The sequence below is a fragment of the Hydra viridissima genome, unplaced genomic scaffold (genome assembly GCF_058129835.1).
Source record: "Hydra viridissima isolate aposymbiotic clone 2 unplaced genomic scaffold, HvirCarnegie_v1 scaffold_6, whole genome shotgun sequence".
Taxonomy (NCBI): Eukaryota; Metazoa; Cnidaria; class Hydrozoa; order Anthoathecata; family Hydridae; genus Hydra; species Hydra viridissima.
In genome coordinates, this window is record NW_028324305.1 from 17,816,553 (window position 1) to 17,844,306 (window position 27,754).

At 28.8% G+C, this 27,754-nt stretch overlaps 1 protein-coding gene, 2 non-coding genes and 1 pseudogene across 4 annotated transcripts in view; 3 read left to right on the top strand and 1 right to left on the bottom strand.

Moving 5' to 3' along the window:
* Window positions 1-1,103: 1,103 nt before the first annotated feature.
* The window catches only part of LOC145190050 (protein timeless homolog), a 31,912-nt gene continuing 5,261 nt past the window's right edge, over window positions 1,104-27,754 (bottom strand). Inside the window, exons 10-40 of one of the 2 annotated variants that reach the window (XM_090091765.1) lie at window positions 27,510-27,565; window positions 26,428-26,499; window positions 26,140-26,228; window positions 25,334-25,442; window positions 25,184-25,253; window positions 24,731-24,792; window positions 24,546-24,596; window positions 24,337-24,444; window positions 24,104-24,207; window positions 21,971-22,049; window positions 21,370-21,460; window positions 21,080-21,279; window positions 20,719-20,796; window positions 19,958-20,055; window positions 19,737-19,778; window positions 19,459-19,537; window positions 19,034-19,232; window positions 18,775-18,917; window positions 18,460-18,545; window positions 18,299-18,354; window positions 18,145-18,200; window positions 16,147-16,285; window positions 15,879-15,971; window positions 15,671-15,713; window positions 15,396-15,530; window positions 14,578-14,646; window positions 12,004-12,122; window positions 11,832-11,907; window positions 11,705-11,744; window positions 10,916-11,060; window positions 1,104-1,496 (exon numbers count right to left, since the gene is read on the bottom strand). In XM_090091765.1, the coding sequence (XP_089947891.1) occupies window positions 1,287-1,496; window positions 10,916-11,060; window positions 11,705-11,744; window positions 11,832-11,907; window positions 12,004-12,122; window positions 14,578-14,646; window positions 15,396-15,530; window positions 15,671-15,713; window positions 15,879-15,971; window positions 16,147-16,285; window positions 18,145-18,200; window positions 18,299-18,354; window positions 18,460-18,545; window positions 18,775-18,917; window positions 19,034-19,232; window positions 19,459-19,537; window positions 19,737-19,778; window positions 19,958-20,055; window positions 20,719-20,796; window positions 21,080-21,279; window positions 21,370-21,460; window positions 21,971-22,049; window positions 24,104-24,207; window positions 24,337-24,444; window positions 24,546-24,596; window positions 24,731-24,792; window positions 25,184-25,253; window positions 25,334-25,442; window positions 26,140-26,228; window positions 26,428-26,499; window positions 27,510-27,565 (2,997 nt within the window). In that variant the 3' untranslated portion in view covers window positions 1,104-1,286. Of the gene's footprint in view, window positions 1,497-10,915; window positions 11,061-11,704; window positions 11,745-11,831; window positions 11,908-12,003; window positions 12,123-14,577; window positions 14,647-15,395; window positions 15,531-15,670; window positions 15,714-15,878; window positions 15,972-16,146; window positions 16,286-18,144; window positions 18,201-18,298; window positions 18,355-18,459; window positions 18,546-18,774; window positions 18,918-19,033; window positions 19,233-19,458; window positions 19,538-19,736; window positions 19,779-19,957; window positions 20,056-20,718; window positions 20,797-21,079; window positions 21,280-21,369; window positions 21,461-21,949; window positions 22,050-24,103; window positions 24,208-24,336; window positions 24,445-24,545; window positions 24,597-24,730; window positions 24,793-25,183; window positions 25,254-25,333; window positions 25,443-26,139; window positions 26,229-26,427; window positions 26,500-27,509; window positions 27,566-27,754 lie in introns of both variants that reach the window. The other variant, XM_090091766.1, reaches the window with a different exon arrangement.
* On the top strand, window positions 3,596-3,679 carry Trnal-cag (transfer RNA leucine (anticodon CAG)). Its single transcript has one exon. It is a non-coding gene; the product is annotated as a tRNA-Leu (tRNA).
* Window positions 8,145-9,009, top strand: LOC149887333 (uncharacterized; annotated as a pseudogene).
* Window positions 10,336-10,419, top strand: Trnal-cag (transfer RNA leucine (anticodon CAG)). The gene has a single exon. It is a non-coding gene; the product is annotated as a tRNA-Leu (tRNA).

Below are 27,754 nucleotides of genomic sequence, written 5' to 3' on the forward strand. Positions count from 1 at the left end.
AGTAAAGTTGCAACCAACTTGTTGATATTTTGGCATTGTTAGCTAAAAAAAGAAAATTGGTAAAGCTGAAACTATTTCTGCAGGAATCACCAAAGCTTTTGATGAATACAATTTATGTAATGCAAAAAAGATGACTTTGCTGAAACAACCAACATCAACTCTGGGAAAAAATTTAGTTCTGCTGTTAAATTACTACAGATGCTCTTAGAGAAGGCTTTTACCAAATTACATTTTATCAGTTGTCAGCAACGGATTCTTTTTCTGGTGATGTACAAAGAACTTGATGGTAACACGTCTTCAAACATAGAATATTTGTATCTAGTGAAAAGGTTCGAGGAATTGAAAGCAAAATTTTAAATGGAACAGAAAAAAATCTTGATAAATCAGACTGGAGAATGACATTAAATTTTTATATCATCTAACACACGTGTTCAGATTATTTGAGGAAAAAAGGCCTTTTCCGTTGATTTACTTTCAAAGAACTCAATATAACCGGTACACGATGGAACTGAAGAGAAATTCTCTTTATTCTTGCTCTCATTACTATGACTACAATAAGGAAGATTTTGGAAAAGGTATGCAGATTCAAGAATGATCATACTATTGGTTTACCAATCTGATGCACAAAAAAAATGACTTCAAGAACTTGTCAGGACTATTGAAGCTTTACAAAAAAGTATTACGCTTATTGGAAAAAATTACTGGAAGCAGAAGCCATCGTTACTTAACCTACCAAAAAGTAATCAGTGCGTAGAACGCAAAATCAAAGTGATTCAAAAACTGTATACTCCCTGCAAAAAACAAATGACAGACTACAGTTGGAATTGAGTGGTATTCCGATCTGGAAATTTGTACAAAAGAAATTTGATCCAAGAAAATATTGAAAGTTTTAAACTAGTTTTTAAATAATTGAAATGAGTTAGTCTATAAATTTCTCCTAAAGTAGTTAGTAATCTGTAATACGATACTTTAAGAGGTACAATCAATTATTCGTCAGGCACGTTAGTTTTTCCTAAGGAAAATTATCTTCACCATTTTCAACCTTTAAAAATTATGCAAAAATATTGCTCCAAGTAACATTTTTTAAAAAGACGTTCACCATAGTAACAAATTTCCTATTTGTTAAAAGCTCAGTCAGCGTAATTCTAATCAGAATACATTTTGAAAAATATATATAAATAGTAAAGAGAATAAGGATTCTTTTCGTACAATAGCTCTATTCGAATTCCCTAAAAAATGAGGTAATACGCACAATCTTGCACCATCTACGGCAAAAGAATTAATTTTTAATCCTCTCCCTCAGAAACACGTAAACTAAAGTCTAATGCCGAATAATCACATAATTCGCTACTTTCACTCACTGAACGAACTTTAACTGAACTATCTATTTTCTCAAATTCTTCTTCTTCCTTTGTATCGCGTGTCATCGACGAATTTTTCAAACGGTCACTTGAAAATAACGACGCCTCGTCATTTTCATCTTCACTACAAGATGGCTATTAAACAAAAAGAGAGGGGTTATAGTAAAGTACGAACAATAATACCGTGGTTAAACTTAAAAACAAAAAAAATTAGCAAAACAGGCGGGGAGCGATGTTGGTGGTTCGCACATGCGTATCTTTTTGGAAGGTAAAAAAACCCATAACCAAACCAGGCGATTGACGACTACTTTAATAATCTTACAAACTTTTGAAAAGTCAGACAAAATATTTTGCATTTTAATGACTTCATTTTAAACACAAAGACAATACTAATAGCTAAAGGATGCGTAAATCATCGGAAAACTGGCGGAAATTTGAGATTTATATATAAATATACGTCAATTTAACATTTTAAATCTTTAATTACCGTGCAAAAAAAATCCCTTTTCCCCTTGCAAAAATATCAAATATTGCCACTACAGCTTTAACCCTGGATATTTCAAAGACCACTGAATATTATCCAATCAAATTTTAGGCTTTTTTTCTGAAATCCTAAGCATTTGAAAAATCTAAAAAATTTTCATCTCTAATATAAATTTTTTAAAGGGCGCCCTATAATGGCAGATTTGCAAAACAGAAAAAAAAAAAGATGAAATCTTGAGATATTCAACAAAAAAAAAATTTTACTTTAGATTTCGTAAAAAAAAAGCTACGAATTTTCAATACCAGTTCTATATTGAATAACCATGAAAAATATCAGCTTAAAAGTAAAAATTTAATCTAAACAAAAGAAGAACATGAAGGAAGCATGAACGCAGCACAAATGATGAATATTAACACAAAAAACACCGGATCATCGGAGTGATCTAATTTTGTATGGTAAGCCCTAAAACAACTTCCGGCTCATTTTCATACTCCCAATCATTATCTTTACCACTTTCCTCATCTTCCAACAAAATATAATCATTCTTTTCATTTTTAAGCCACGTCGAGCAGTGATTTTTGAGAAATGATTTTGATCAACGCTTACTCGGAAAGTTATCGTAGTTTCGGAAAAAATTCGGTTTGCGGAGTTAACACATGCCTTAGAAGAACAATTTAACGATGTTTTGATTGGCAATGGGACTGCCAACAGGAAAGTTTTATTGTTTTCTATTGGCAGTCCTACTGGGAAGGGTAAATAAAGGGTCAGGATCCCTTTGCTAATTAAAAAATTTAGAACCCTTATGTGCATTTTAATAATAACAAATAATGTCCATAACACTTAGCAAACATTTGTTTAAGTGGATTGAAATTTCATTTTCTTCAGTCTATTGTAAGACAATCTAATTGATAGTCTACCAATATAAATTTGGTCTTTTGATGAAGAAAAACACTGTATGTTGTATTTTGATACCATAAAGGTGAGTTTCCATTCATCCGTTTTAGATTAGGGAAAGGGAAAGGGATGGGAAAATTAATCACGCTAGCGTACGCAGTTTGTAACTTAATTTTGAAAATTAATCACTGCGCATGCTCAAGTGATTAATTTTCCCAAGTGGAGGCTCACCTTAAAACGGATTAGTGAAAACTCACCTTAACCCTTTAGCGCCCACCAGGGCTTAAAATTTTCAAAAAACTCCAAAAACTTCAAAAAGCAATTGTTTTAGGGCCTAGATTATGAATTAAAAAATAAAATTTTAAAATTTCACTAGCAAACCCAATTTTGTCATTGTAGCATATGTGATACATATAAATTCAGATAGCATTTTGTGATTCAAAAAGAGGAAACTCTCTTAAATACTTCTAAAACTTACATGTGTTATTAATTTAAAATAAAATAAACAAATAAGCTTTAATATTCGTAAAAAAACAGGAAAAAACTCTCTTTGAAAATACCTTGTCTGACAGCAATCATCCGATTTTTAAAAAGACAATTTTGATGTGTTTTTAAGTCTTGATTATCTAATTATATTAACCTAGCTAAATCAGATCAACAAAAATATGTTGTAAATATGCTACAAAAGGTGTTTTTGAGATCACTGTGTTGACAGGATGGCCATAAAAGGTTTCTGAAGTTATGTAGCAGATCTGCTACACGGGCGCTAAAGGGTTAAAAGTACAACGCATTAAAATAAATCATTCTATATTTGTAACTATTAAATAAGTCCATATATAACACATTCATTTAGTATGTCAGGATGGCCGAGTGGTCTAAGGCGCTGCGTTCAGGTCGCAGTCTACTCTTGTGGGCGTGGGTTCAAATCCCACTTCTGACAAACTTTTACCTTTTGGTTTTCTCCTTTAATGTAAAAAATAATTTCTCAGATTTTGGAAGAATTCTTACGGGTTTTCGAGAAAATACACTTAACCGAAAATTTAACGCACCACTTATAAATTCTAACTTTGAAAAATATGATGTATTTCCCGGATTTATCAATTACAAAGATGTTTATTGTTACGCCTTTAGTAGGTTTTATTCCGTTTCCCTTATTTTCGAAATTATAGCAGCTTTTCATAAGTAGCATGTTTTGCTGCAATTAAACCTCACCTCGAAAAGAAAAGTTTGTATTGCTTTTAAATTGTTTTAACAATAGAAAAGATAACTCATTTGAGCAACACATCTGCTCGCAATGCAGCGTTCTAGACGAAATTTAAGTCGCGATGAATGTGTTGCAATTGTTACTTTGTCAAATGAAGGATTAACAAATCGCGAACTTGATAGAAGATTTGGAGTGTCTCATACAACAGTCGGTAGGGTTCTACAAAGGTTTGTAGAGACTAATGATCACCCTAGACGACTTGGTCAAGGCAGACCACGAGCTACCAATGCCGTGGATGACCAATTTTAAATGCTTCTAACACTGAGAGAACGGTTCACTACTGCACAAAATCTCCAAATACAACTTGCTGAGGTTCATGGAACTGCTGTTAGTCAAGATATTATAAGAAGAAGACTCGTGCTTTAAATAAATGACCTTGGACAGCAGCTACTGGTACCAGATTGTCTGTAGACCACCGAAGAAACAGACAGGCTTTTGCAAGGAGGCATATGAATTTGGAAATACATGAGTGGGGACAGGTCTTATTTACAGATGAATCAAGGTTTTGTCTTGTAAGTTCTGATCACCGCCCAAGAGTGTACAGAAGACCAAATGAAAGATATTTCGCTTGTAACATTCGAGAAGCCACTTTATATGTAGGCGGCTCATTGATGGTATGGGGCGGAATATCTTTAACAGCTCGCACAGAGCTTTTTATTGTCGATGGTTGTCGTCTGATTTTTCAACTATACGCAGCAGACATCTTAGAACCTTTTGTGGTACCTTTTGCACCGTACATTAAAGATGGATTCCTTCTTATGTAGGATAATGCTAGACCACATACGGCACATATTGTTACTGAATACTTAAATAATTTCAATATCGAAGTTTTGGAGTGGCCAGCTTGCAATCCTAAATTGAACCCAATAGAGCATATTTGGGACATAATGGGACGCTGTGTTAGAAGCCAACATCCACTACCTAACAGCGTATACGAGCTGCGACAAAATCTTATCCGCTTGTGAGAAGATATGCCTCAAAAAACGATTAAATCTCTAATTGAATGTTTGCCACAGCGCATACTTTCAATTAGAGATCTAATTAACATCAAGACATAGTAACACTAGTTCTTGATAAGTCAAAAATGTTTCAATTTAAGCTGTATTAGCGTGCATAGCAATAATAATCATTTACTTTATCTTATTAAACGAACCATATTTTTGGTTTTAAGGCCTGTTTATATGGAAAGCGGACTGGCTCGGCAAACAAGCCAGCCCGTTTACCGAGATATAGACGTCATCAATATTTTAACTTAGGGCCTGTTTATATGGAAAGCGGGCTGGCTCGGCAAACGAGCCAGCCCGTTTGCCGAGATATCGACATCATCAATATTTTAACTTAATTTTATTTTGCGTTTATATGAATAAACGAGCTGGCCCGGATAGCGATCCGGGCTAGTTCGTTTATTCATATAAGCGCAAAATAAAGTTAAGTTGCAGTGAGATCTCGCTAACCCGGATAGCGAGATCTCACTGTTTTTTGCCGAGATCTCGGCAAACGGGCTGGTTAATTTCTTATATAAATTTGTACGCATGCGTATAAACTCTTACATTTTTTAAATTTGAAAGCTTCCGCATAAAATAATAAATTTAATAATAAAACTGCCAACTTCCGTGTACTTAAAATTTTAGTTGTTTTGCTTTTATAATTTACCAAAGATCCAGCATCTTTTAAGTAATATAAAGTAATAGCGACTTTTTTATCTGCTGATAGAGCTCTAGAATTAGGCGAAAAAGGGTCAGGAGATAAATAAGGGCTTAACTCTGAAACCAAATTCATGAGAAAAAACCGTGAAAGGCTAAAATTTGTTTTCCATACATCAATGGGAGCTACACCAGTTATTATATTATGCCACCATAAATCAGTTCTGCCAGTTTTAAACCAGCAACTACGATTTTTTCTTTTAAGTCATCTCTCTTGCTTGTTTCATCTTTTGAAGTGATTGTGATCGTTTTCGTAAAAGAATAGTTTTTAAAAAATTATCAAATTTAAATTTGTAAAGGTTATATAACACAATTAGGCTTTTAAGAAGCATTATTTGTGTTATAAAACCAGTTAAACATATCGTGAAAATGCAATGTGTTTTTTTTTTTGTCGCTAGCCGCCATCTTTAAGGTTATTATTTTACCGATAAAGAGGCCAGCCCTGCTAGAAAAAGCCAGGCTGACCTCGATATCATTTTTTTTTTAGCAAAAATTCATATAAACGCAATTTTAAAACTGACTCGTTTTCCGGGCTAGCTCAGCAAACGGGCTAGCCCTTGTCCATATAAAAAGGCCCTTAGTTTCTTTTTCTTAACCCTCAAAGTCAATTTTATTATCATCGAAATAATTATGTTCATGTGTTCTATTCTTAATGTGCTTGTCAAAATGTATAATAATTAAGGGTTTGCGTATCGTTATCGATATGAACCGATATTTTGAAACGATAACGATATAAAATGATAACGAAATCAAACGATATGAGTTTGTCTATGAAACGATAACTTATCGTTTAGAACGATAAATGAATGGAAAAGTATCGGTTCAAACGATAATATCGGCTTTTTTTTTATCGGTTTATCGGAATACATAAAAATAACGAGAATACCGATATTTATCGGTATAATAACAATATTTTAAAAAATATTCCAATTTTTTTTTAAATGCCAAATTTTAGTTCAAATATATTATATATCTACAAGTCGAGTAAAGATGTCATTTTGCCTATCTTTAACGGTTTTACAAGTTAATCTTTCCCAATTGTATATGTTATCTAGATGTCTATCTTCACAAAAATTCTGTAAAGAAAAAGTGAAGCAACACTGTTCTCCAATTGACTCTCAGGTTGAAACTCTCCCCACTCTCGATTTTTTTACATTTTTTATCAATCATATGCATTAGTAAACACAATATGTGTTGGTCAGAAAAATCTGAACTAAGTGCTAAATATCTACATTTTTCAAATTTAAAACGCAAAATTTTTGGCTTTTTTTCTTCCAAAGTTTTAATAAAGCCAGCCATTAAGGTAATCAAAACAAACCCATTTACGACTGCTTTTCAGATAAAAAATATCATTTTCCAACATGGCAGCAAACTTTAAATTATCAACTTGTGCAGTTTGTCTGATAAATAAAGGTATCAGATCAAAATCTCTAACGCCCATGTCACCCTTAAAATGTGAGAAAATTCAAGAATATATTTGGCCAAATTTTGATTTTGATCTTGAAGTTTGTCCTTCACCAGTGTGTTCCCACTGCAGAAGAAACTTGATTTGTCTGAACAAAGGTGAAACTGCATATCTTTACAGCTGGTTAGAGAGTATATCAAAGATACTTTAAAATATTTATTTATATATATATATATATATATATATATATATATATATATATATATATATATATATATATATATATATATATAAATAAATAAATTGTATTTGATAGAAAATAATGTATTTTAGGTAAATAGGAGTATTAAGCAAACCTCTTCACTGCTATGTATCCAGATAAATGTTGAGCCAGAGCCAAAAACTTTAAGTGTGGCTGAAAAAATCTGTGGACTCAGCTATTTAAATCTTAGTATGGATTATTTATATTTATGATTTTATAATTTAGAAATAAGGTTAAAATAAGATTGATTAAAACATTTTTTCTCTTTATATTATTTTACTGTTTGATTCAATAGATTCTTTATTGTTTTTACTTATTTCAAAAATTGTAATAAAATTCTTACTATTAATTTTAGTTTCTTATGATTGCTGTAAAGCTGTATGCAATATCATAGATATTAGTGAATCACTTGGAGATAAACAAACAGTACAAGTAGAATCTGGTTTGTTAAAGTATAAAATGGAATGTGAAAGCATTTTAAGTGGAGAGTAGTTCAAGATGTCTACATCTTCTCTCTGTTACAGTTGGAGTGAATGAAATTAAGTCGAAAAGAAAGAAAATTATATCTCATTTCAAGCTATTATGGAGCTATCAAGTGTATTAGAACTTTCTGAAAATAAAACCAAAAAATTATGTTCTACTTTATGCAGGAATCTAACAAGTGCTGTAGAATCAAGCATTAATGTTAAAATGACTGAATTTCTGGAAACTCTGAATATCTTTAGATGGTGTTCAAAACTTCTTAAAAGCTATTGCTAATGTTTTCAAAAATTATTGGCACCACTTCAACTTGAAGAAGTGAATTTCAGTATGGCATTTGATCTAAAGTGTGCAAACAGTGTTTTCGGACTTTCAAGTCACTCTCGCAAGTATTGTGAAGGAGAATGCTCCCTTGAAGCAGGGAAACTAAAAACGTTGGGTTCCATAGACTTATGTTATGATAATATGTATATGGAAAAAATAGATTAAAAATGTAGGAACACAAAAATGTAATAAATCCTCGTTTAATTTACTTAAAAGAAAATCAAGAAACTTTTCTTGAACACATTGTTCCCCCACCTGAGCTTCACATTATGATGGGAGTTGTGAATAAATTCTGTACTTTACTTTTATATGTTTGGTCAGCTTTTCAAAGCTAATTGAAAACACGTTACATTTTAATGAGAGGGTATCATGGTGTAGGTTTAGATGGAAACAATGATAATTGATTTATACCCCTACTAGATATTTTGGAGAGGGATGTTACCTTAACTGCAACAATCAATATTTTACCAATAAATAATTGTTTGCGTAAGTTTTCATTAGTGAAATCAGCTGTGTTTAGTTTGGGAAATGGGTACAGATATTTCTGTTTAAATTGAAGATTTCAAAAGTTCATTTTTTAGTCTTCAACTATATACAAAAGATGTATTTGGCTATAACTTGACAGTTTCATGGAAAATACATATTTTAGTGTGTCACATTCTCCCCTTTGTATAACACAAAAATATTAGCTTAGGTACCAGAACAATGTGGTGAATCTGTTCATCACAAATTTAAAAAAACTTGGATGAACTATAAAAGAAACATAGGACACGAAGGTTTCGCAGAAAAGCTATACTCTACTGTAGTAAATTTTATTTTAAACAAAAATTAACATTTAAATTATTTGTGAGACAAATGTATTTATATTATGGTTTTTTTTATAAATAAAATAAATTAACCCTTTATTGGCCAAATTAAAAAATATACTTTTTAAAAAAAGTTTGTTAATATTTTCAGAAAACTTAAGGGTCTAAGAAAAAAAGTTCAAACTTTTTTTTTCTTCGTGAAATCAATTTTTTAAAAATAATTGTCATTTAGCAGCTTTGGTCTTGTATGGGGAATCATCAACGACCAGGTTTTGAGGTACACTTTCATTTTTCTTTTGTTGCCATATGGCAACAAGGGCCCATAAAGGGTTAATATAAATGGGTTATTTTGATTACCATAATGACTGACTTTATTAAAACTTTTTAAATTTTGCGTTTAAATTTGAAAAATGTAGATATTTAGCACTTAGTTCAGATTTTTCTGACCAACACATATTGTGTTTACTAATGCATATGATTGATAAAAAATGTAAAAAAATCAGGAGTGGGGAGAGTTTCAACCTGGGGTCAATTGGAGAACAGTGTTGCTTCACTTTTTCTTTACAGAATTTTTGTGAAGATAGACATCTAGATAATATATACAATTGGGAAAGATTAACTTGTAAGACCGTTAAAGATAGGCATAATCTTTACTCGACTTGTAGATTTATAATACATTTGAACTAAAATTTGGCATTTAAAAAAAAAAAAAAATTGGAATATTTTTAAAAACATCGTTATTATACCGATAAATATCAGTATTCTCGATATTTTTATGTATTCCGATAAACCGATAAAAAAAAGCCGATATTATCGTTTGAACCGATACTTTTCCATTCATTTATCTTTTCAAACGATAACTAAACGGATATTATCGTTTCTTAGACAAACTCATATCGTTTCATATCGTTATCGTTTCAAAATAATAACGATACGCAGACCCTTAATGATAATATTAACGACAATTGCGTTAATTTTGCGGTTAAGTGAAGTTTAAAATAAAAAATCCTTCACAGGTGTGAATCTGAGAAATAGCTTATTTCCTGCTCTACAAAATTGTATTAAAAGTAAAATAAAACTGTGGAGGTGTATTAAGCGCGATTTTTTTTTTTATAAAACTTAAAAAAGAAATAATAGAAATTGATTTAAAAATATTAAATATTACTGCAATTTTATGTTTATAATTGTATATATCTTTGTTAATAAATTTATACGATTAATTAACAGGAACTTTGTAAAACAGGAAAACAATCTCCTACAAAAAATTTTTTAAGTGTTATTTGCAACAAAAATTTAAAACTGGCTCACACTAATTTTAAGATATAAATCACATGCAAATTACGATAACTAGGGTCAGGATGGCCGAGTGGTCTAAGGCGCTGCGTTCAGGTCGCAGTCTACTCTTGTAGGCGTGGGTTCAAATCCCACTTCTGACAATGCTGTCGTTTTGATATGAAGCCTTCCAGGGAAAAAACGATGAGATTCCAAAATTTACATGAAAAAATTGAGCTAGTACCATCTAGTAGGATTTTTGTCGCCTTTCAGACTATCGTATTGCGAAAGGGAAAAAACAATGGCAATCCTACGAAAAATGCGTTTTTAGATTGCCCATCCCTTTACAGCGTGTTGTGAAAGTTTCTTTTGCTCATATCTCAAAATGAGATTTTTGGTTATCTCATCGTTTTTCCCCTGGACCCTACATATGGTATTTTATGAAAATGTGACTGAAAAGTGGAAGCCTTGGTCTTACGAATATGTTTATGGAAATAACTTGCTTGGTTAAAAAACCCAGTTTTTGGTTACTAACACTCCAAAAATAAGGTTTTAAAGTTGGTTTTTACACTCCTTTGATATCGAGCTACATCACTGATGTCTGGATTATCTATTTAAGAAACAACGAATAGAATGAAAATGGTGAAGGTTTGATCTTACCTCTTCGATAATTCTGTTCCTTTTCGTCTTTCGATTCATTTTGATGTATTCTTCATAATTGTCATCTTCACTTTCTGATGGTGCATATTCTCGCTTTACAGCTTTGCTTATCTTTATTTCTGATGGGTCTTTAGCGTTTTGACAACTAAATGAATACAAATAATAATATTGTTAAAAAAGTAAAATGCAAAAGTTTACAGTAAGAGATCAAAGCCAATGAAGGCCACTTATAAGCGAGAATAAAATGAGAAATAAATTTAACAAATCTACGCAACATTTTAAATAGAAAATTTTTAATGTGTAGATCCAGCTACCAAAAATTGAAAACAACAACAAAAAAAAACAAAAAAAAAAACACTAAAAAGATACTGGAAAGAAAATTAACGAAAAATTTGATAAAGCAGAGAAAATATTGTATTTTGCTTAGAGTGATTGGTAGACAATGTAGAATGATGGGAGACCATATTGAAAAGTTAAATAACACCATGCAAACATTGTTATACAAATACTTTTTTGTTCTAGACGGTATGTGTAATATATCGGCATTGATGTCTCGAAATATTAAAAACGGTTGCTATTTCAACAAAATAAGCTTTGATGATAGAGACAATGGTAAATTTTGCTACACGTTGTTTTCTGAATTAATATGAAAAAAAAAAAAATTAAAATTATCTCCATGGTAACAGAAAAGCTTCATAACATCAATTTTGGAAATAACAACCATTTTCTATATATTTGAGGCTTAAGAAATCAAAAAAAAAATTGGATGTCAATCAACCTCTGGATTACCTTTCATTTTCCAGAACTTTACTTTCAGAATTTACAACATCTAAGAAAATATTCAAAATACTATTACAACAAAATCATTATAATTTAAAATATAAAAAAATATTTATGATAAGCATATGAAACTCACATTCTTTATCTAGATCATCAGTAAATCTTCTTAAAATAGTCGGGCTTAAAGTTTCTGGAACTCTCCAAAAAGCTTCCTAAAAACAAATGACATCCTTTGCTTAAAAATTCAGACTCAATAAAACAAAACAAATTTAAAATCATTTTTCATGAAATAAGAAAAGACACAACACCTGCTCATCAGCAGGAGGTTTTAAGCCAATAGCTCTTAACAAATATTGAAAATCTTCACAACTTAAAGCTTTTTCATCACTTTCAGTTAAAGTCAACAAAGGAACTGGATACCAATCACCTAAATTTAAAAGATCAATTACATTTTTATGTCAATAGAACAATTTTTTTGGAAAACAAAAAAGGATTTTACATTTTCTAGTTATTTTTAAATTCATTATTCAAAGTTTTTCAATGTGTTTACACAATTCTTGAGCGCACTGGACAAAAGTAACTGTCGAGTTCAAAGTAGTGACATTCAAACAAAATCTTTTTTTTTTTTAAATCCAAGTACTGCGCTATTATAATCTGTTGACATTGTAAATTATAAGATAAAAACACAATAAAAAAATTTAATAAAAACATAATAAAATGTATTTTGCATTTTTTGTGTTTATTATGTAATATGCACATATCAAACATCAACAGAGCTTAGTAATGTTCTAATCAGTGCACAATACACACTGTATGATGTTTATCACTGTTTATTACTTAAAATAAATCTAAGTTGCAGCTTTTCCTGGTTTTTGCAGATATTATAAAGTTCCTGCATCACTTTGATAGCGCATTTTGCACACTAATAGCTTGCATCTCAATTACAAATGGTTCCTGCTTTCAATAATTTCTCAATGACTGTAATGCTTTTTTGTATTAGTGCAATATTTCTGACAAGTTCTTGAAAAAATTTTCATTTTACATGACTGGTAAACCATGATTTATAATAATAATACATGATTTGTTGATATTTATGTGGATGTCACCAAATTGGTCACTGTTTTACTTTTGTTGTATTTTCTGATTGGAGGAGAAAAGTAGCACTAGATACATGATCACAATATGCTAACTTTGATTTTGAGGCTAATTCAGCAGTCAGCTTTCATCTCTTAGAAGAGTGAATGGTTTCCTTACTTGGAACTTTAACTGTTAAACTAAGGCAAAGGTTCATCCATTTATGATACAGGAAATCTTACATTCACAAAAAAACTCATAAAGTTATAACCTTATTCAACATATGGCTAAGAAATATGATAAACTAAGATTCTTTATAAATTTATAATTACAAAATAAACTCAACTACTTTTATTTAAAAATTTCTTAAAAAAATTAATTTTTAAAAATTATAAAATATTAGTAATGACATAAAAATAGTAATTGTAAACAAATATGAAACCAAAATGTGTTCATTCTGCTTTATTGCACTTTTAACAGGTCATTCACCTTTTTGTAATTCTTCTATTACCTATCTTATACCAACTGTATTTGTACTAATTTCTCTTACAGCTAACAAGGTAAATTTGTTGTTTTAAATATTTTGAAACTTGCATGCATATGTAATAAACTTTCAAGCAAAAATACATTTTCAAAACACAAAGACTGGAGGATCTCAAAAACCAAAAAAAAAAATCCTGTAGCACCACTCACAACCGCAATGTCACAAAACATAAATTCTGTACAGCAACTCATTGCTGATGTTGGCCACATTGGCCAGAATCATTTATTTCTTTAAACTCTTCAAACATTCATAAGCATTCTTTTCATTGTTCCTCAAGTAGAGCCTCAAATATCATTATCCTACAGTAACATTAAAAGAACCACTCATGAGTATCTTTATTTTTAAGCCAAATTCAATTAAGGTAAATGGTAGTGGTGTGATGTTTTCATGAACAAAAATCTTGAATCTACTTGACACAAATTAGCAGTAAACAACTAAACTTATCATGGTTGGGTATTGCAGAATCCTCAAGAACAGTCTTCCATTAAGCCCAATTTAAGCCTAAATGCATGGTTCCTTTTTAAATTGACAGACTCCCTTTTTATCTACTGTTCAAAAATACATCAGAGACTGTCTCGAGTTTATTGTTAACATTGAGAAGCAACAACCAACATCAAGTAGCAAAAACATGAAAATCTTGTTCACAAAGGTTGTCAGAGAATACTTGAACAACAAGGGCATCAAGATAATCAACCATCAACTGAACTTGCAGCACATGAGATTTTGTGAATAAAAATGAATACAGCTTAGAAAATCAATGTCATTCAATTGAAGGAACATCATAACTGAGAATTTGGTAACTTTGATAGACAAAAACGTGATGAAAAAATATATGTTAAAAGTTTTAGTTAAGCCAAGTCAGGCTTAAGAGATAGTAGGACCATTAAGAAAACGGAGAACAACTTGTATTAGCAGCTGTTCTTAAATCTGGAGAAAATTAATTACATTAACAGAATTTTTACTTCAAGGTAATCAAAAGAATCAAATTTAAAAAATTAACATTTGCTGCTTAAAAGAACTTGAATAAATAAACCTTGTAGATTTTTAAATATTTTTCAAGTAAAAAAGCTTTAAATAAAACAACCCCTCATTGATTTTAAAGCTTTGCCTACCCTAATGAAAGCTTTGTCTACCCTAATGGAATGAAAGACTATAACAAGATTCAAAAAACATTTTCTGTACAGCATTCTTAAATAAGCATTTATGAAAGTAATAGTTTAATCTGGTATTTAAATAACTTTTAAAAATTTCATGCAAACTTTACCATCTTCCTCCCTTCCTTCAGCTACTCTCTTTAACCTTGTTTGCAACCAAATAATTTGCTGTGAATAACCTGAACACAAAATATAACTTTAAAATACTTGTTATGCAAAATTAATATTATTATAAAGTTATATTGACAATAATAAATGTCATATGAAAAGACATTATTTTTGTTTTTCCTCTGCTCATCTCCACTGCCTAATAGATTGTAAAATATATTTTGTTCTTATATATATTGAATGTATGAAAAATTTAGAGCAAAAATTTACATTTTTTAATGAAACCGCTTTCCTAATTTTAGGGCTCTATTGGCTCCCTTAAGAAAACCAATTAATCAATACTCTGTAAAAAAATGAATGAATGGATACTCTGTAAGGATAAATTGATATGGATACTTGATAAGATATATGGATGGTTAAACTTATTCACTCTACAAAAATTACATGATAAGAATTTTTAGGTGAAACTTTAATTGTTTAGATAACTTGTTTTTCTTGCCTCAATTGTGTAAAGTTTAAACTGTGTAATTAATATGGTAAGTTTAACCTTTAAAATGGTAAGTTAAAAAGAGTCATTCACAGAGAGAGCATCAGTACCATTAGGAAGAAAATGAGGTTGGATAAATATCAAATGTGAACCAAAATAAGTTGCTTTATAAGAATGTATTTTTATTTTTTAAACATAATTTTTTTTTCACAAGTGTTTTTTTTTTTTTTTTTATTGAGAATTTTGTAAAATTGGTATTTTAAAAAATGTTTCCACAAGTTAAAAGTTTCTTTTAATATTTTATTGAAAAAAACCTCCATAGAAATATGCAACCTTGCTGCTTGAGCTGGTGACATAGTTTTGTAACTTTATCTCCAATATATGGGGAATCTTCAGAACCAGCTTCATTATTGAGGCTGGTTTTAATTTTGTCAAAATAAATTGTTCTTTTGTTGACATGTTCTTCAGCTAAAGAAAGATAAATTTAAATTTTAGAATATAAAAAAAAAAGAAGTCAAAAATAAAAATTAAAGAAACTTCTAAAACAAGTACTCTAAAATAAATACTTTTATATTAATATTAGTAAAAGAATATTGAGTAAAACTAACTATCACTGGAGCTATCATTGTTGTTGTCATGGTTGGCTGTATTCTAAATAAACAATACTTTTAGTAAAATTTTGCTTTAACTTCTCGCGATAAAATTTTTTAGGGAATAAAATGCTAATACAAAGTCTTGTAGAGTGCATCAAACAAAAAAAACAAAAAAAAAAAAAAAAATTTAGTAAAAGACTATATCAAAACAGAAAAAACTGACCATAAAATCTGTAAAGTGTTTTTTCGATTTTCTCTGTTTGTATAAGTCTTTTCTCTCTGTAATTTTTCCCTTTTCTATTAGGTGCTTTATAATCTGGAAATTAAAAGTGTTTAAAGAAAAAATTGTAAAATATTCAATTCTTTTCCTTTTGGAAAAAAAAAATTATTTCATTACATTCAATATTAATTTTAACATGTAGTTTATAATAATCATCCATAAAAGAATAAAAAAAATTTTTTTAATAAATATCAAAAAGTGCTTAACATACCATATTTTTTGATTTAGGAAAAGTAAGAGCAGCCATTATGTTTCCAACAGGATCATTTGTTTCTTTAAACTCTTCAAACATTCTTAAAAGTTCTTCTGATTGTTCTTCAGTCCACTTTGGTTGTTTGACTTTTTTCTCCCTGATAATCATATTTTAATATTTATACAACTTGGATATCCTGAAACCATTATACTACAATCACAAACATACATTAAGGAAAGAATAGATTGTACAGAAATAAGATAACCTTCATTAAATGTTTGTATTAGAGGTATGTGTTCACTACTTACTAATTGTGTTGCAAAAAAAATGACACTTTAGAATTTGTATTTATTTTCAAAATTGTCCACCAAATGAAAATTTAAAAAAAAATTAAATTAAAGATAGAAGGGTTTTACAATATTTAATTAATGCAGCCGCCATCATCCACAATTGCAGCTTCAATCCTGAGCCAGAACTTTGGTCACACTAAATCTATGCCCAAACTGAGAAATCAAGGGGGGTTTATCTTAAGTAAAGAGGGAGTCCAGATGTGATATGGCTAAAAAATTATAGCCTAAGACAGCTAGGTTTGTGCAGTCTTTGCTGTATGACAGACATTGCCGTCTTGAATAAAGAAAATTTCTTGTGGGTCAGTAAAGGTAGCAACAATCAAAAGAAGGACATGAGCCTTTAAAACCTGGCTCTGATACTTTTTAGTGCCAGTCCTCAAGCCTGTTTTAAAAAAGGAAGACTGCATCTTTTCTCCTAAGGAGACAATAAATATGTGCTTATAAAATACATAACCTTTTTGGAGTATTCCAGTGTGAGAGCCTTTAGAGAGTCAGTAAGAAAAAAAGTTTTGGTTCTCATCAATGACCTGACACCAACTTTCTATCTAACAACCCTTTTCACTGTTACTTCAGATACATTGAGGTCTTTTACTAACCTTATCATTAACCTGGCTTTTATTTGATTTGTCCATGTTCTTTTAAACTGTTAACTCTGCAAATTGTGCTCAGTGATTTTCCAACTTCACTCATTATCACTCATGAGAATGTCATTTTTGTGATGCAATTTGTAAATGAAATTTTTGGTTGCTAGTGGCTACCATTTATAGATGTAAAGACTTTAAACATTTATAATACATTAATAGGTAGAACATTTATAGATGCAATAACTTGCAGTTGATAGTAATTTATTTGGAATTCATTTTAAACTATTTTGATTTTTTTAAATTATTGCTTTAATTTGTTAAACAATAATCAAAAATGTAAATGATCAATGAATAGAAGCACTAATAAAAAGTGATACAAGTAGATTAGATATAAATATTGTAAATAATATAGTTAGATGTAACTAATATAGAAAGAGATAAGAAGGCTGAGATTACTAGAATCTTCAAAGATTATTGGATGTCAATTAAATTAATGGGAAAAATTCAAATAATGTTTTTATTTGTCTTACCCCACACCCAACTTTCCCCAAAGTTTTGCATTGGATTCAAGTATGAAGTAGAAAAATTTTGAGAATATCTTTTAACGTTACCTGGTAGCTTTAACTTGTATTGTATCTATTATACACTTTTCATGTTAATCGATTATTCTTTAGTTCTACTGGTGTATATATTACACCAGTAGAACTAAAGAATAAACTGCCACATATTACAAGCATTAAAACAGTTTGATAGATCTGGATAGGACTGGAATCATTTAGACAAACATAATTTTGAAAGCAGCACTAGCAATCATTCTGTTATTGTCATATTTTACTGCAAAAGCAAAGCCTCATAAACTTTTTTTGGTATCAGTTAGGAGAATTCCAGCCTAGAGACAACTAAAATGAACTTGAAAGTGCAAGATTCAAATATGACCAAGAGAATTTGGTTCCTAACTTTTATATAACACAATGCTCATGCTTCAGAGATGATCCTCTGCAGTTATTTATCACTAATATGTGCTCTAAGAAATATTACTTTATTACAAAATTACAATAAAAAATTCTGTATGATTATCTTACTTTGGCAATTCTTTAGCACTCTCAACAAGATGAAGTCTTACCATTTTATTGACTATCTAGATTTTAAATCAACAACTTAACTATAAAAATAATTAAAAAGAAATAAAATTTCTAAAAAAAATTTTTAAAATAACAATAAAAAAAATTTACACACTTGTCTTCTTGTACGACCTTTAAATTTATCATTCTTTAAAACCTCCTCAACAACATCTAAAAAAGAAATATATTTAAATATAATATTTAAATATATTTACAAACATTTTGTCATCATATAAGTAATTTTTTATAGACGCTTAATCAAAGAAAGTAACTAACCATTGCTCTCTTTAAACTGATAGTAAATTTCTTTTAGTTCCTCCTCCTCTTCGAATGTCCATTTTTCACGTATTTTAGCTCCATTTCTACAAGAAATAACATTTTTCATGTTTTAGCTCCATTTCTACAAGAAATAACAGAAAAAAAAAAACATAAATTAAGTAAAATAACTTTTTCTATTTGAATCTTTAATAGCTATCAAGAGTATTTTATGATCTCCACTTTGTTGGGTGTAGCAACCCAACACATTATTTTTTTGAATCTATAAAACCAGAAGATGCATAAAGGAGTAAAACAAACAAATGAAAAAACTACCGATTCTCTTCCTCCTCCCTCTCACTTATTTGATAACAATCACCAGAGCCTTTCCAAAAAAGAACTTCTAAAAAAATGTTCGGGTTGCTTTGGGCAGTTTCAATGAACTTGTTTATAATATACTTTGCAAAATCAGCTAATTCCTAAAGAATAAAGATTTAGCAAACTTATAGAAACATTAATGCAAGTGTTATTTATAACCTTAAGTTAATTTCCCAATTTAGACAAATAAAACATAAACATATACTGAAACAAAAACCTTATACTGAGCGGAAGGTTCTTCTAATATTTTTTTAAAGGTAATAAATGTAGAGAGTTGAAAAAACAATTCTCGTAGCTTCAGATCCACTGCTATCCTGTGCATCATTTTAATGACCGCATGATTTGTTGATTGTGAATTTGAGTGAAAATTTTTAAGTAAAAAGCAGTAAGGTCGAATAACTTGATGAGTTGCCAGTCTGAGGGTAAAAAAAAAATCAAAGACATAAAGTTGAAATTATTTACATAAAATATCCAATTAATGAAAAAAATATTAAGGCTACTTAGGAGACATAATACTAAAGAGTGTAAAGGGTGTGTACTTACTAAATATATAGTTTCTGGCATGTAAACACAATGAGACATAAACTGAAATTTTATATTCAAGGAGAGTGAATAAGAAAAAAAAAAAAAAGAACAACTTACGAAGTTAAAAAAGAATTTAAATAAAACTCGCGCTCGACAGCTCGTTCATTTAAAAACTCTTCTTCTTCCTCTTCGTCATCTTTTATAAATAAACAGAAATTATATTATAAATAATAAAATGATAAAATAAAAGATAAAAACTGTTAAAGTTTCTAGTTCATAATGGGTGAGGCCAGGGTGATATAACATATCTCAGTACTGATTATTAATGAGTAGGATAATAGAATGTTTGTCAAACAATTAACATTTGAAGAAAATTGAGCTAATTTAATACTCACTCAATTCATCTTCACTCTGCTCATTTTCTGCAGCTGGACCTCCTAATAAAAAAAAAAAAGATGAAAATTTTATTACATAATATTATCACCTATATTATTATACTGATGTTAATTCAAATAAAATTACAGGTTTATCTGCTCCTATAATATTTATTACTGCATCAACAAAATGTTAAGAAAAATCAAGATAAACAAATCAAAAGTACATAAACTAGACATACTATCCAAATCTTTAAATAATAAATTTCGAACAACCATAAATTCATCTTCTGGATTCATAGTTTGAGGACCAAATGCTTCTTCATCTGGCCAAACTTCCCTAAATAGTCATTCTAAATAAATTAACAACAGTTTTTTTCTCATAAATTACATATACTTATAACATAATATTATAAAATATGTTAGGAGGAAAAATTAAAAGTTCTTCTTGGGTATATATGAGAAAAAGCAACCCTACATGGTTTCATCAATCTTGCAGTGTTGTTTTTAATTAGTTGACTTGCTAACTAATCATAACCAACTATACATTTTAGCTAAATAATTGTTATAACATTAACTAATCACAACTAACAAAAGTATCTAACTATTTAAAACTAGTAAATTTACCAGCAAGTTAATTTGAATTTTAATTTATTTTAGATTTATTTCAGATTATTTTAGAGCATGTATTCACAACCAAATAGGACTTTCTCAATGAAGAGGAAAGCAAGAAAGAATGAATCTGAAATAATCCTTCAAAAATGTCTATAATTTTCAGTGGCTTCCAACCCTCATTGTCAGCTAATATTTGGACTGGGATTAGGAGATAATGAACATAGACACCTCCAAGTTAGGAATTAATCATAACTAATTATAATTTTGTATCTAGTTATAACTATAATTACCTAGTGAATATATCAAATTAATCATTCCTTTTACATACATACATATATATGTGTGCTTGTATATATATATATATATATATTAGAAAATTAAAATAAACCTTGATGCCCGCAGAAGGGCAACTCCCTCCATCTTTCCTGCTCTTAGATGATCTTGAATGCGTATCATAGCAGCATAACTAAAAAATGTAAATTTAAAAGAGCATAGTATTTCATTAAATTATTTTCATTTAAAACTATCAGTCAACAAATTTATTTTCTTTAAATTATCAATATTTAGGAGTAGAAATAATAGCTTTAATTAAAAGAGAATTTTTTAAATATTTTTTTAAATATTAAATACGACCTCCCTGTCTATTCTAATTGAGATTGAACATATCATATTAAATATTTTGATCAAATTATATTTAAATTTGTACAACATGCAGCTTAGCTTTTATTTAAAAAAAATTAGTAGAAAACCTTTGTTCTTCAATAGGTGTTTCAGAAGCAGGGTTAAAGACACTTTCAGAGTTTTCAGCTAACTCTTCATTTCCTTGCAGTATTGCAGAAAGCCTGGGTGCTAATTCATTTTCCCACAATTCTTGAAGTTGGTCATTGGTCAATGAGTTTTGCTTTTGTGTAGCCAGTGACTTTTTATGGCGTTTGACTTTTTTCTTTGTCTAAAAATATTTTTAAAATAGCAATTTATATTTGCTTTAAAGTTAAAATATTAGATGCAAACATTTGGTACAAAAACAGCAATTACTGACTTGAGTTAAAACAGTTCCCTTTTCTCCGCAAAACTTTTCCAACAGTTTCAGAAATACATGAAATGTTTCTGCTAAATCAGCCAAGTACTTTCTAAGAAAGTAAGTGTAAAAAAAGATACAAGTCTAAGATAAAACTCATCAAACATTAAAAAAAGAAGACATTGAGAACATAAATAAAAATGCTGAATTTTTCAATATCCATGGCTGAAACAACTACATATACTACATATGGCTCCAAAGGCCATATGTAGTATATGTAGTTGTGATTTACATATGTAGTTGTGAAAAATTTGAAATTCTAATGTTTAAGTCTTTCATGCAAAAAATATAAAACTACAAAATTAATTTGCTTCATTTTCAACAACACCTCTTAAGAATAATGTTTGAGCAACTTTAATGCTATAATCTTACGAGCCACTACCAATGTTATTTAAATTAAAAAAGGTTTATTTAAAAAAAAAAATCATAAACTTACAATATATTTTAATCAACAAATAATTGAAATAAAAAACAAAATTATGAGATTAAAAACTATAAAATGCTGATTTAAAAAATTTGTTAAATAAAAATAACTATTTACACAAAATTATTTCTTCCCTACTTTGTCTGCTTATTTGCAACGAAATTTCGAAGTAACACAAGGAAGATATTTCTGTATTCTTCATGGTAAAACACATTGTCTAGAAAAAAAAAAATTCTTCATCAAGTTTTCTATTTTAAACTGTTTCAAAACAAATTTGGGAAATAGGAATTAAGTTCTAATTAAGAAAACTAAGACACATTAAATTATATGGGTAGTGTGGGATAATATAGGTCTTATTCTGGTCATTTTTAATTCTAAGTTTTTGTTAGAAATGTACAATTTATTATCTATGTGTTACATACTAAGTACATACTAACTACATCAGAAAATACTTAAATTGTAAAGTAACAATACTAATAGTATTACTTCTAAAATCTATATTCTAAGATATAAAATCTATATTCTAAGATGTTTTAGTTTTGATTCTAAGATTGTAGTAAGATTACTTAAGCACTATTTCTAAGTCATTAACTTAGAAGTTTAACTATTGCTGTAGCATTTACATTTCAGATCAATGTTTAACAAACATAGAGTATGGCAGAAGCACATGGTCCAAACCCTATTAAAGTAGCACACCATATGGATACAGAAATTTAGTTGATTGGCATGCAGACATCATAACAAATTGCACTTTGAGATTGCTCTTAAAAAGATTGCTTTGTTTAAGTACCTCCATGATTACTAGTCACAAATTCATATAAACAAGTTCAGGTCAGAACATGACAACCCAGTATGCATTTAAAAACCTTTACACAACTTGTTGAGATGAAGAGCAATGCACTTGCTTTCACAAAGGAAGATCTACAATCCAGTCAGCAAGTTAATGTTAATTATTGAGATTTGTTAGAGTCAACAGTATTCTTATGGACCCTGAAGTAATGCACAGAGCTAGGTGGATGACCAAGTTGCTGTACTCTGTGAAAATCTGTATGTTTAAACAGCACTTAAAAGCTTAAAGAAAACCTGCATTAAGGTATACAATTCTTTTTAGACGACTGTTGTACACAAAAGGTTAGACATTAAGTCCAATGACTGCTGCTTCAGCCATTGATCTTTAGTAAGCAAAAAAATATGAAAATATTAACAAGAATATCTCCAATATTGCAGTTAAGGTATTCTTTAGATATTTGTGAACTTTAGTAAGGAGCTGATTGCCATGGGATTTTATGATGATGGTGAAAACAGTGACACCAAAAGAAAGATGAGCAGCAAACAAAGCTTTGCTGAAGAACTGAATTAGAAATAAAGCAAGATTAAACCTAGTTCCATTTCAGACAAAAAAACCTGAGGAGTTTGTGTTTAATTTAAGTGTGTTCTTCTTTGATACACTTGGGTTAAATACTGCCTTTCTTAAAAGAAAGAGAGCTAGATGAGTGGTATAGACTGGAAGATTTTCTACTTGCAAATAAGTCAACAGTCTGGTAGTGGTCAACCAAGCTGAGCAAGATGTGAAGCTGATCCAGTATTACAACAACTTCATCACAACAAGTGAAAGTTAAACAGTATCCAATGCTAATTATCTCAAGCCCCAGAGCCAATTACCCAAAAGTCAGAAAATTGCTGCTTTTCAGAGATGAATTTCTGAAGAGAGGACATTGAATAATAATTAGCCATTATATTGTTAAAAACTGAGTGCTGTATCAGTCACATTAACTTTTTTTGCATGTTATTATAAAACGCACAGCTCTAAAGCGTCTAATATTGTTGCCTTTTTATGATACCTAAAACCCTTTAATCATAATGATTTGCTAATTACTAAAAGTGAATTCCAAAAGCAATTTTAAAACTTTATTTTTGACAATACCCTAATAAATACATATATATTAGACTCCAACTTTCAAGAAATTATCTTCAAGCAAAACAACTTTTTATTCTGTTACTCATTTTACTGTCCTAAAGTAAAAAAACAAACAAAAATACTTAATTCAATCTTGAATAAAGAACAATTACCGGACAGTTTGTTTTTGTGAAAGGTTTTTTAGCAAATGCATTTGTACTTTTCATAAGGAAAGTAAATCCTCACAAAAATGATTAATTTCCTCCAAATTCATCATTACCCTGTAAAACTAATATTAACCCTCTCTGCCTCCCCTCTTCTCTCAATAATAAAAATCAAAATGAAATGGAAAAAAGAAATCTTAACAAAATTACTTTTAATGATAGAAGAAGCATCTTTGAGAAGACTATCCTGTGATCTATCCATGTTTAAAATATAAGTTAAAAGCTCTTTGTATGTCTGAATTGCTGAATGCAACCTGAAAAATATTTAATTTATTTAGTATTTAAATTATGTACATAAAACACAGAAATATCTGATTTCATCAAAAAAAAAAAAAAAAAAAAAAAAAAAACAAACATTTTTTTATAAAACTTAGCATTATTACCTCTTTTGCCAAGGCTCCCAACCTCCTCTCTTATGTAAGAAAAACTGATCAAAATAATTGTTGATTTCTTTTAGAACATAATGAAACATATTCATGTTAAGTGTTTCACTAAAAACATAAGTTATAGGTGTGTTTCATCAAATATAAAACTCTACGAAGTAATTTTTCAAAATTAAAAAATAAATCAATATTCACTACCAGAATTTTACCTCACATACTCAACTTTGAACAAATGAGCACGATTAAAAGCCATAAAAAATCTAAATAATTTTTTAAAAACATTTATAAATAGTAAATGACATCACATTATAAATAAAATAAAACGTTAGTCTTTAATCTTTTTTTGTATAATTTATCCTGGCAACATTTCTGAAAGAAACCTTAAAAAGCACACCTGACAGCCCATAGATAGTAAGTTTCATCATTCTCTTGCATACGTTTTGCTACAATATTATTCTTAAGAAAAAAGCATTTTAAAAAATATCATTAACTCTAGAATGAGGTCACTTTTGCTGTCAAATGATATATACAAATATATTAACAACAATGTTAAAGATAATAAAGATATTAATATATATATGAAGATATTAATGAAGTCTCAGTCATCTTCAGTTATCTGCCATGTTATTATGTTGGTATAAGTGATGTTAAGATATCTGTCATTTTATTAGGACTCACAATATATGCAGTTATACATATAATCAGAATAACTTTGTATAAATTATGTGAAAAGACCTTTTTTTAAAAAAACCAATACCAAATTTTTAAATGCACTTATCTTTTAAAGACTTTAACTTTTAAGCCTATAAATTTGCATCTATGAGCAACATTATTTTAAGAAACAAACCTTGACCACTCTCATCAAAGGATTATAGCAGTACTCAAGAAACTTTACACAGAATTCTTTCAAAAACAATCTAAAATTTAAAAATATTAGGTTAAACAGAAGAAAGTTTAAATTAAAAAAAAAAAATCATTATTTTTCAACTTAGCTAACCTAATGCTCAGTGTAGAACTTCTCTCAACCCCAGTTTCTTTTGCTGCTTGCTTTCGTTTGCTAACTTTAGCAGGATATTTGTTATGGTCAAAACTAATGTCATCTACAGCTAAAGAGAAGAGAGTTTTTTTTTAAACCATTAAAAAGTTTTTTTAAAAGAACTAGTTTTTTATGATTTAAAATGGTGACATTACTAACAATTAAACAGTTTGCAGATTGGTAAAGTAAAAATTGAAACTTTTCTTTTATTTATTTGTTATAACAATATTATTATCACAAATATCACTTTGCCATACGAGAGTTTATACATAAATAAGTATTAAATGCTTTTAACTCTTTATAACTCAATTGAGCATCAAAGATTATGCTGTGATAAAATTTTTTTTATAAATAATTGATTTTGCATTAGTATTAGCAATAAAGATAAATGTAAAATAAAGTCAGATATACAATGATCCACAAATGATATATGGAGGTTAAAAAAAAAAAAAAAAATACTTTTAAAAACTATAATATATATATAGAATATATTTTTAAAAATAAGTATAAGTATAATTATAGGAATATATAAAAAATTTATTTAACTTAATTCATCTATTTAAAAAAAGTTTTTTTTTACTTCTCCAAATCTATCTGTTAATTGTATATCTAAATTTATCGGTTATTTTTATATGTAAATCTATCTGTTGTTTCTATATCTAAATCTTTTTCTTTGATGTCCGATCTTAACACCTTAACATCTCACCATTCTTTCTATTATCATTCTCAATATTTTCTTACTTCATTACTATCAATTGTTTTCTTACTTGTGACGTGCTTATGGTGAACAAGTGTCGTTTTTTTGCCAATCCCTTTCAAATTCATAACCCAAAAACTTCCACCAAATCTAGAGTGTCTAAATACAAAATAAATCTTAAATACCAAGATGACTCTCTGCAATCTCCTAGTGATTTTATAAAATCAATTTAGTAAATCTATTGTTTTTGTCATTTCAGTTATTTCCACTCAATGGAGCATTTCTCCATTAAAGAAGAAATTATGTTTAAATGTAATAAACCATATTTGAAATGTTTTTAGTGAAAATAAATGACTACCTGGTATTTGAAAGTTTTTTTGAAGATTGTTTTCTTAAAGCTTCTTCTTTTTCTTTTGCCACCAAAAGAGCTCTAAATATAATATTTCAACAAAAACAGTTTGAAAATAAAAAATTTTTAAGACATCTCATAGCAAAGCATTTTCCTTTTTTTTTTTTTTTTTTTTTTTTTTATAATGCTGCAGAATTTTATAAAGGTATAATTGATGTTTTAAATGGCTACAGAATTTTAAAAAGCAATAGTTGATGTTCAGTATATCTGATTGTGAACAGACAAGTCTAAAACTTACTTTAGTAAAAACCTTCCATTTCAATTCAAAAAAGGTAACCATTCAAAAGTAAACACAAAGAATATTTCAACAAAAATATATGTGGAAATAATGCTGAGATTATTTTTTTTTTTCCAGCACAGTTTTTTAAGAACACTTGAATTTTATTAATGATTTACAGAATTTTATCAGGAAACTTACGTAGTGCCTTGTAGCTTGTATTAAAAAAGATGTAATCATAAAATTAAGCTTTAAACTTCAATAAATTGACATCATAGCAAAATGCACAAAATCTAAAATTAGTTCTTTTAAGGCAAGGTTAGTAAACAGTGCTATATTTTTCAAAAAGTAGGTCTAAATCTATGCAACTTAACAGAGTATAGCCATAGTATCTTATGGTTTTCTGTAGCTTTAAGTTTTAAAGCTGCAGAATACTATAAGATACTATGGCTGTACCAAAACCTTTTGTTTTGTTTTATTTTTTTTAAAGTTAACAGCAAATTAAAGTGGCTAGATGTATATTCCAAATTATTTTAAATATAAAAGAAATTATATCTATAATGAAAGATATATCTAAAACTCAACATTTTATTTGCCAGCTTTTTTTAACTTAGAAATTCTTATTTTTAGTAAGAACATGATGGTATCTACATTTTACTTGCAGCAATCAGCAAAACTGTTAAAAATAAATAATCTTTAAATTATTTGTGACATGCTTTGTTTTATTTAAGACAAAATGCACTTTAAATGTTTAAAAGTTAAATATATTTATCATGTATTCATCAAAGAAAATCCATAAAATTGAGAACTATACCTAACGTTTTCAGTTTTATCATTTGTATTTGATGCCAATGCTAATTTTTCAGGATTCTTTAAAGAATAGTAAAAAGTTTATAAAAATTTCAAAATCAGAAAAAATATAACATTTAAATAAAATATTTAAATAAATATTATATTTAAATACAATATTTAAATAAAAATCACTAATGAATAAACGTTAAAAAAAAACAACACTGCAATAATTATTTTACTCTTTTCAATAGATTAATTTATGGAGCC